The sequence below is a fragment of the Cyphomyrmex costatus genome, unplaced genomic scaffold (assembly GCF_001594065.2).
Source record: "Cyphomyrmex costatus isolate MS0001 unplaced genomic scaffold, Ccosl1.0 scaffold1049, whole genome shotgun sequence".
NCBI classification, from domain to species: domain Eukaryota; kingdom Metazoa; phylum Arthropoda; class Insecta; order Hymenoptera; family Formicidae; genus Cyphomyrmex; species Cyphomyrmex costatus.
In genome coordinates this window covers 59,390-68,401 of record NW_017275007.1, presented here as the reverse complement: position 1 = coordinate 68,401, position 9,012 = coordinate 59,390, and the positions used below count along the sequence as shown (strand labels likewise).

General features: G+C 42.6%; 5 protein-coding genes across 5 annotated transcripts; all 5 read left to right on the top strand.

Annotated features, from left to right (window-relative positions):
* Positions 1–2,626: 2,626 nt before the first annotated feature.
* Positions 2,627–3,370, top strand: LOC108774134 (uncharacterized). Its single transcript, XM_018540164.1, has one exon. The coding sequence runs from the start codon at positions 2,627–2,629 to the stop codon at positions 3,368–3,370; it is 744 nt and encodes a 247-aa protein (XP_018395666.1).
* A 56-nt stretch (positions 3,371–3,426) lies between these two features.
* Positions 3,427–4,917, top strand: LOC108774125 (uncharacterized). Its single transcript, XM_018540151.1, has one exon. The coding sequence runs from the start codon at positions 3,427–3,429 to the stop codon at positions 4,915–4,917; it is 1,491 nt and encodes a 496-aa protein (XP_018395653.1).
* Positions 4,918–4,926: 9 nt separating this feature from the next.
* Positions 4,927–6,222, top strand: LOC108774118 (uncharacterized). Its single transcript, XM_018540139.1, has one exon. The coding sequence runs from the start codon at positions 4,927–4,929 to the stop codon at positions 6,220–6,222; it is 1,296 nt and encodes a 431-aa protein (XP_018395641.1).
* Positions 6,223–6,288: 66 nt separating this feature from the next.
* LOC108774108 (uncharacterized) lies at positions 6,289–6,985 on the top strand. Its single transcript, XM_018540127.1, has 2 exons — positions 6,289–6,331; positions 6,435–6,985. Exons 1-2 carry the CDS (start codon positions 6,289–6,291, stop codon positions 6,983–6,985), a joined length of 594 nt encoding a protein of 197 aa, XP_018395629.1.
* Positions 6,986–7,060: 75 nt separating this feature from the next.
* LOC108774099 (uncharacterized) lies at positions 7,061–7,765 on the top strand. The gene has a single exon (XM_018540117.1). It carries the CDS (start codon positions 7,061–7,063, stop codon positions 7,763–7,765), a length of 705 nt encoding a protein of 234 aa, XP_018395619.1.
* The last annotated feature ends 1,247 nt before the right edge of the window (positions 7,766–9,012 follow it).

Genomic DNA, 9,012 nt, shown 5'->3' with positions numbered 1-9,012 from the left:
AAATTCTCCCACTCATTCTCCTCTACCCAAGTTTCCGTCAATCCAATTATATCAAAACCTCCTATGTACTCCCAAAAGTCCCTTTCTTTTTTCTTTAAACCTGCCACATTCCACGTTACCCCTGATTTTCTTTTTTCTCTTTTCTCCATCTCCCTTCTCTATCGCACTTCTACATTTCTTCTCTTTTTTACTATCTGTGAAGGCTCTTTTTAAAAATTCTTTTCATTCATCCATTTTCTCTCTTCATTCCATTCATACTCTTTTTCATTCATCCACGCCCTTCCGAACCCTATTTTTACATTCATACCTTTCTCTCTCTCAATCTTTGCCCATTTTCTCATTGCACTCTGTCTATCTCTTTCGCTCTTTGTCATATCATCATCCACGAATACATTTGTTCCTCTTAACTTATTTTTATTTTCCATTACCATTCTCTTTTCATCCACACTACTCAATTTCACTAAAATTACACTATCTCCTTCTCTACTTTTCAATTGAAACGCTTCTTTTACTTTTATTCCCTTATCTTTTACTCCCATTTTCTCAAACACACCATTCACCGCGTCTATTACTCTTCTCTCCCCTACTTTCTCCCCTCTCACTACAAAGTTCATTCTTCTCTCTCTTCTTTCCTTATCTAGCCTCCTCTTCTCCGATTCTTCCAAAGTCTTTCGCATTTTCTCTATCTCTCCCTCTAAGCTCTTTCTGGCATTCATCTCTTCTTCTCTAATTTTCTCTATTTCTTTATTCATTTCTTTCTTTACTTCTTTTCTTACTTCTTCCATAAACTCTTTCTTTAGCTCTTTTACCATCTCTTCTCGCTGCATTATTAATATCCCTTTCATTTCTCGTATTATATCCTCCTTCTGCTTCCTCATTATTTCCTCTAACTTTTCCATTTCCATTTCTTTATTTGCGCTGTCCTCCGCCTTGCTTTCCTTATCTGCTTTCGCACGCTTCGTACTGTGCTTCGCCTCTCCGTCTCCTTCCTCCCCGCTATCCGAGTCGCTCCCTCGTTCCCTCTTCGATAACAACGATAGAATGCTACCGCTACTGTCCCTTCTACCTCTGCCTAGGCTCTCCGTCTTCGTTGGTCTCCCTCTCCTCCCTTTCTCCGTCGTTCTCTCTTGCTTCAATTCTAGAATTCTTTCTTTCCCGCTCGCGCCTTCTCCCCACTTTTCTCCGCTTTCGATCCACTCCTTTACTCTGCTTTCTCTTGCCTCCAGTGTCGCTAAGCAGGTCTCTTCTCTCTCTCCCTTCCTCTCCGACCTCTCTGTCATTTCCTCCTCTCCCCACTCATGCACCTGTCCTTTTCGACTGTTGCCGGTCGACTCGGTTCTACTTTACTCTCTTCCCTTCTCACTCTCTCTCTCTCTCCACCTCTCTCTTTCACACGTGCCCGCTCTCGTGTTGCCCAGATGTACTTTTCCGGATCGGCGGAATTCCTCCTGTCTATCCGATTTTGGGGTTATGTATCCCTTGTGCTCTTCTTTTCAGCTCGCTTAACGTGAGAGGCAAGGGGACTCACGCGAATCAAGCACCCCGAACGTGAGAGGCAAGGGGACTCACGCGAATCAAGCACCCCAATGGGATGAAATTCTCGTCACGTCCATGTCGTTCATCCTGGTTAATGCTAAGCACGGGAAAATGCATGCAGTTTATCTGGACCTGATTGAGCATCAAACATAATCAGTTCAGTTAACAAATAGAAATAAGAACATTGTATACTATGTAATTCTGACGCAAGTATGCACTCACGTATACACGAGATTAAATCCGATTAAGTAACCTCTACACCTGGTACTTTTTGGGAAATGCTAATGCCGTCAATACTGTAACTTTCAAGCCTTATAACTCGAAAAGTACTTTATGAAAAAACATTTTATTATAGTGTTTTGGAAAGCACTCGAGGTGTGCTACAAGAATATGCGATAAAAAATAGGGGGTTCCATTTAAAAAATTCAAAGTGACATTGCTCTGACCTTGGTGACGCCACCCAAGGTCATACTGATCTGATCACTGAATAGATCATTTAGAACCCCATAACTTTTGTCTGAAACGTTTCTTTCTAAAATGCTCTGCTTTCGAGATAAAAGGGATGGACGGGTGGTCTCGGACACCCTGTATATGTAATAGACGAAAGAGTGTGCATCGTTTCGGTTTGTTAAGGATTGCGTACATTTATTTTTAAAAGGCTCCGCGCGCTTTATCAATTAATTATCGATGTTTTGTTAGGAGTTTTGATTCGAGCCACCGTAACGCTGAATTCGAGCATTAACAGACGCAGACGCAGCGCTGTCGTTGTACAAGACAGACGCAACTTTTACGTTACATAAAACTTTGTATCTTTTACTGCGCCTTGAGCAAATAAATCATATATTAGTAGTGAACCTGAAGCATTATTTAGCAAACACACAAGAAACATTGGCGCCCAACGTGGGGCTCGAGGTGTCAGTGAGAGAAAATCAGCAGTTATATTGTCGGGAAACGTCCCTTAAATAAGCATAACCTCAATACGAGGAAGCGTGTACGCCTGTACGGTTGCAACAGACGAGAAAATCGTTCGAGCAAAAAAAGGTGAGGAATTCATCAATTCAGTAAGTCGCTGCAAGGAGCGTATAGCAAGATGAGTACAGACGCGGATGTCCGTAAGTTGAAACAGCGTAGAGCGAGAATGAAAGGGCAAGTTACTCGTATATGGAATTTTCTCGAAACAGGAACCGCTACAGAGGCAGAAGCACAAATTCGGTTGCAAAAATTAGAGGAATACTCGCGCGCTTTCGAAGAAATACAATGCATGATCGAAGATAAGTTGCTGGATATGGAAGAAGGCGAGCTGTCAAGTGAGGGCGGTGAGCAATGTCCCGAAAGAATGGTATTCGAGCAAATATATTATCAAGCGGCGGCAAAGGCGCGAGAGATAATTGCAAGCAAGCAAGAGGAAGTGAGGCGGCAGGAAGCTGCAAATCAGTCAAGGACAACGGATAATCAGACAGGAACGTGCGAAAATATGCATCGTCGACCAAAATTGCCAGAGATTAAGCTGCCAGTGTTCGACGGAGATTATACTAAATGGCTATTTTTTAAAGATAGCTTTGAAACCACGATTCATGCAGATGACAGGTTGATCGCTGTGCAAAAATACCAGTATCTTGTTGGCGTATTGGAGGGTGAGACTCGCAGTGTCATAGAAGGCTTTAAAATCTCAAGTGAAAATTATGAAAATGCCTGGAAACTGTTGAAAGACACATACGATAATAAAATAATAATTATGCAGAATCATTTAGATGATTTGTTGAATCTTCCGGAGATAACAAAGGATAATCGGACTCGTTACGCAAATTTATCTGGCATATTCAAACGCATGTAGCGGCATTGAAGAATCTCGGATTGCCCGTAGATACTTGGGACGTCATTTTAATGCACATGGCAAAAAAGAAGTTGGACTTCATTGAACAGAAAGATTGGCAGAATATAGTGAAGAATCGAACGCCAGAGAACATGCCTCGATTATCAGAATTTATAGCGTTTCTAACAGAGCGAAGTCACTCTATCAAGATTTTAGAGAAAAATAAAGCGAAAACTGTGGAGAAAAAAGCAAATTCAGAAATAAAGAAAAAAGAGAAAAAGGTAGCATTGGTCTCTGCTACGATCAAATGCAGAACTTGTGAGGGAGATCATCCTACATACAAGTGTAGCAATTTTCTGAGCTTATCAACAGCAGACAGAAAAAAGAAACTTCTAGAGAAGAGGTTATGCATAAACTGTTTAGGAGCGGGCCATTATGCACGCTATTGTCAATCATCGACATGCAAGAAGTGCGGCAAGAAGCACAATTCACTGATTCATGAAGATGCGCCAGAGCAAGATGGCGTCAAGGACAAATCGCTTAGTGTAGATTCAGCAGCGCCAGTAAGTATGAACTGCGCGGAAGCAAAGCAAAGGCAGCAACAATTCTCGAATGGAGAAGCGAATACTGCGACCAGTACTTATTATGCAAAGTCCGGAAGTACCACAGTGGTGCTATCCACGGCAAGAGTCTGCGTATTAGGAGCAGATGACAGGAAACAACAATGTAGAGCATTACTCGATCCGGGTTCGCAATTGAATCTGGTAACGCTAGATTTGGCTCGGAGATTGAAGCTACCATGCAACAAAGAGGTTCGGCAAATCAGTGGAATCAATAAAATTGGGACCACAGCAAATGAGACAACGCGAATTCGCATTAAGTCAAGGTGCAATGATTTTACGACAATGGCAGAATGTCTTGTGGTGCCAGAAATCACTGAACAATTACCGCAAGTCAAGATAGATGCAACAAGAATATGCATTCCGAAAGGCGTTGAATTAGCAGACCCAACATATTATAAACCTGGACCGGTCGACCTACTTCTGGGTGCTGGAATATATTGGCAGGTCGTTGTAGGTGCGCCGACAAATAAGAAGCAAGGAAGGCCAGCTTTGCAGAATACACATTTAGGAACAATAATTGGTGGAGAGCTAAATGAAGAGAGTAAAAATCTTTTGAAAAATTGCAATATAGTAACGAATGTACAGTTACAAGAACAGCTTCAAAGGTTCTGGGCTCAAGAAGAAATTCCAAAACCGCGTCCATATTCGAAAGAAGAAATGCAATGTGAGAGACTCTTCTTTGACACAACAGAGCGTAAAGGCGATGGTAGATTTGTGATTTGCTTGCCTACTCGTTCGCACGTCAAAATGGGAGATTCTCTGCAGCAGGCTACCCAGAGATTAACTTCATTAGAGCGTCGATTTGCAAGGGATCCAGTAGTTAAAGAAGCCTACTGTAAGTTCATGGAGGAATACCAGCAACAAGGTTACATGTCCATAGTAGAGGATAAAGATATTGCCTTAGCACAAGAGCACTGTATCATTCCGCATCTACCAGTTTTGTGACCAGATAGCATGACAACTAAACTGAGAGTTGTATTTGATGCCTCTTCGAAAACGGCGAATGGTTTGGCATTGAATGACAAGCTGATGGCAGGTCCGAACCTGCAGGCAGATTTACTGAAAGTGTTAATTAGATTCAGAACGCATAAGTTTGTGTTTACGGCCGACATAGTTTCGATGTTTAGGCAGGTCCTAGTAACCGAGCAGGATCGGAATTTGCAGCTAATATTGTGGCGACAAGATAAATCAGAGCCATATCAACTGTATAGATTGAATACGTTAACATACGGGACAGCATGTGCTCCCTTCTTAGCAATGAGGTGCCTAAAAGAATTGGCAAATATTCATGAGCAAGAGCTTCCCGCAGCAGCGGAAGCAGTAAGAAACGACTTTTATATGGATGACGTCTTAACAGGAGCGTCAACGTGGGAAGATGCATTAGAATTGCAAGAGCAATTAACAAGAATGTTATCTTATGGAAAGTTCCCTTTACGAAAATGGCGTGCAAATAATAGAGATATGTTAAGTCACATATCGGAAAGCAATCAGGCAGACAGCTTATTTGTCATTGATAGGGATCAACCAATTAAAACATTAGGACTTTTGTGGAATGCCACCACAGATACTCTGCAATACCAGGTTAAATTGGAAGGTGACGAGGAAGATACCAAGCGTAGAGCAGTGTCAAAAATAGCTCGAGTATTTGATCCCCTTGGATTGGTGACTCCCGTGCTCATCGTGGGAAAGATCGTCTTGCAGAAAATATGGCGTCAGAATGTAGAATGGGATCAAAGGCTTCCAGTCGACTTAATGATAGAGTGGAAAGATTATTGTTCATCCCTTAATCATTTGAATAATCTTCAAGTGCAGAGTAATATCAGCATTCACAGCCAAGATGCGATCTTCGATGTTTATGGATTCGGTGACGCATCCGAGATGGCGTACGGAGCTTGTTTGTATGCGGTTAACACAGATCAGCAAGGCATAATTCATTCAGAATTAATTTGCGCCAAGGCAAAGGTTGCACCATTAAAAACAGTGTCGTTGCCACGACTGGAGCTAGAAGCAGCGCTCATGCTGGCACGATTACTCAACACTGTAAAGGAGTCATGCATGCAAAAAATTGGTCGAGTCAAACTATGGAGCGACAGCACGGTGACGTTAGGGTGGATAAAAGCACCACCGCACACTCTTAAAACTTTCGTAGCCAACAGAGTCGCCAAGATACAAAATCTCACAGAAGGAGCTGTTTGGTCACATGTAGCATCAAAAGAAAATCCAGCAGATCTCAAGAGGAATTTCTGCTAACAATCTGAAGGAAAATCGACTGTGGTGGCACGGTCCATCTTGGCTGGGAAAGGAAGAACCACCATCATGTACAGAAAATCTGGAAGAAGATCTTCCAGAGCGAAAATCAGTAGCTATCGCTTTAGCGGCGGCCCCATCATCAGATATCTGGTGGAGATATTCGTCATATATTAAAACATGTAGAATTATAGCTTTATGTGTCAGGTTTGCAGAAAATTGTAAAGGCAACAAAAGAGTGACACCATTGGATGCAACAGAATTAAAAAAAGCTGAAAAGGCAATCCTGCGATGGGTACAACGAGAAGCTTTCCCAGAGGAATTCCGCTGTTTGTCAGAAGATAGACCACTTCCGCGAAAGAGTCCATTGCAGTCATTAGCTGTTTTTATGGATGAAGAGGGTCTGATCCGAGTAGGAGATAGACTGCGACATGCCGAAATCAGTTTAGAGCAGAAGAATCCTATTATCATACCGGCGAAACATTCTGTAACAAATAGCATTTTGCGTGACAGACATGAAAAGTTACTTCACTGTCCACCAGAACAATTGCTGCATGATATTAAGCAGCGATATTGGCCAATCAGCGGAAGAAGAGAAGCTCGAAAAATCATTCGAAGATGTATTAAATGTTGCCGTTTCAACCCAGCTATGATGAAAGTGAAAATGGGTGACCTTCCAACTGCACGAGTGGATGGATATAATCATCCTTTTACCACAACTGGCGTGGACTACGCGGGTCCTATTCAAATAAGAGAAAGTAGATGAAGAGGGCGGATACATATCAGCAAAGGATACATTGCAATGTTTGTCTGCATTGCTACGAAGGCTGTGCATTTGGAGATGGTGACAGAGCTGTCAACCGAGGCGTTCATAGCGGCCTTACGGCGATTCGTCGCGCGAAGAGGATTATGTTCGCAGATATTTTCAGACAATGGCACTAACTTTGTAGGTGCAGCTCGGCACCTCAGAGAGCTATACGAGTTTATTAACCAGAAACAAGAAATAATCAAAGCAGAATTGGCTGAACAACGTATCGATTGGAATTTTATTCCCCCACGAGCGCCACAATTCGGAGGATTGTGGGAAGCAGCGATTAAGATGGCAAAAAGGCACTTATTCACCATAACAGAAGGACGAGTCTTGACTTATGAGGAATATAGTACCCTCCTGACACAAATAGAGGCCGTGCTAAATTCGAGGCCGCTAACACCTATTTCAAGCGACCCCGCGGATCTATCAGCATTGACTCCAGCGCATTTTTTGGTAGGAGGATCACTCCTACAGCCATTGCAGTCCAATCGGCTTGACGTGCCAGAGAATTCACTGTCGAGATGGCAAATAGTTCAAAAATTGAGTCAGCTATTCTGGAAACGGTGGCATGTAGAATACCTGCAAGAACTGCAAAAACGTACCAAATGGACAACATCTGATCGCAAAATAAAAATAGGCGACCTTGTTGTGATAAAGGAAGATAATCTTCCCCCTTTTCGATGGAGACTTGGTCGAGTAACGCAGACCCACCCGGATACGGATGGAGAGGTTTGAGTTGTGACACTGCGGACACTAGGCGGAGAGTTCAAAAGGCCTGTGACTATGCTTACTGCCAGTAGAAGAGGAAACCGAGGATTGAATGGATAGACCAGAAAATCAATATGTTTTATTATTATTATTATTGAGAGCTTGTACTATCTCGTTGAGTAGATTTTGATTTCTGATTAATATGCAACTTATTTGTAATTGATAACATTTAAAGCCATTCTTTAAAGGTGGGCGGGATATGTTAAGGATTGCGTACATTTATTTTTAAAAGGCTCCGCGCGCTTTATCAATTAATTATCGATGTTTTGTTAGGAGTTTTGATTCCGAGCCACCGTAGCGCTGAATTCGAGCATTAACAGACGCAGACGCAGCGCTGTCGTTGTACAAGACAGACGCAACTTTTACGTTACATAAAACTTTGTATCTTTTACTGCGCCTTGAGCAAATAAATCATATATTAGTAGTGAACCTGAAGCATTATTTAGCAAACACACAAGAAACATTGGCGCCCAACGTGGGGCTCGAGGTGTCAGTGAGAGAAAATCAGCAGTTATATTGTCGGGAAACGTCCCTTAAATAAGCATAACCTCAATACGAGGAAGCGTGTACGCCTGTACGGTTGCAACAGACGAGAAAATCGTTCGAGCAAAAAAAGGTGAGGAATTCATCAATTCAGTAAGTCGCTGCAAGGAGCGTATAGCAAGATGAGTACAGACGCGGATGTCCGTAAGTTGAAACAGCGTAGAGCGAGAATGAAAGGGCAAGTTACTCGTATATGGAATTTTCTCGAAACAGGAACCGCTACAGAGGCAGAAGCACAAGTTCGGTTGCAAAAATTAGAGGAATACTCGCGCGCTTTCGAAGAAATACAATGCATGATCGAAGACAAGTTGCTGGATATGGAAGAAGGCGAGCTGTCAAGTGAGGGCGGTGAGCAATGTCCCGAAAGAATGGTATTCGAGCAAATATATTATCAAGCGGCGGCAAAGGCGCGAGAGATAATTGCAAGCAAGCAAGAGGAAGTGAGGCGGCAGGAAGCTGCAAATCAGTCAAGGACAACGGATAATCAGACAGGAACGTGCGAAAATATGCATCGTCGACCAAAATTGCCAGAGATTAAGCTGCCAGTGTTCGACGGAGATTATACTAAATGGCTATTTTTTAAAGATAGCTTTGAAACCACGATTCATGCAGATGACAGGTTGATCGCTGTGCAAAAATACCAGTATCTTGTTGGCGTATTGGAGGGTGAG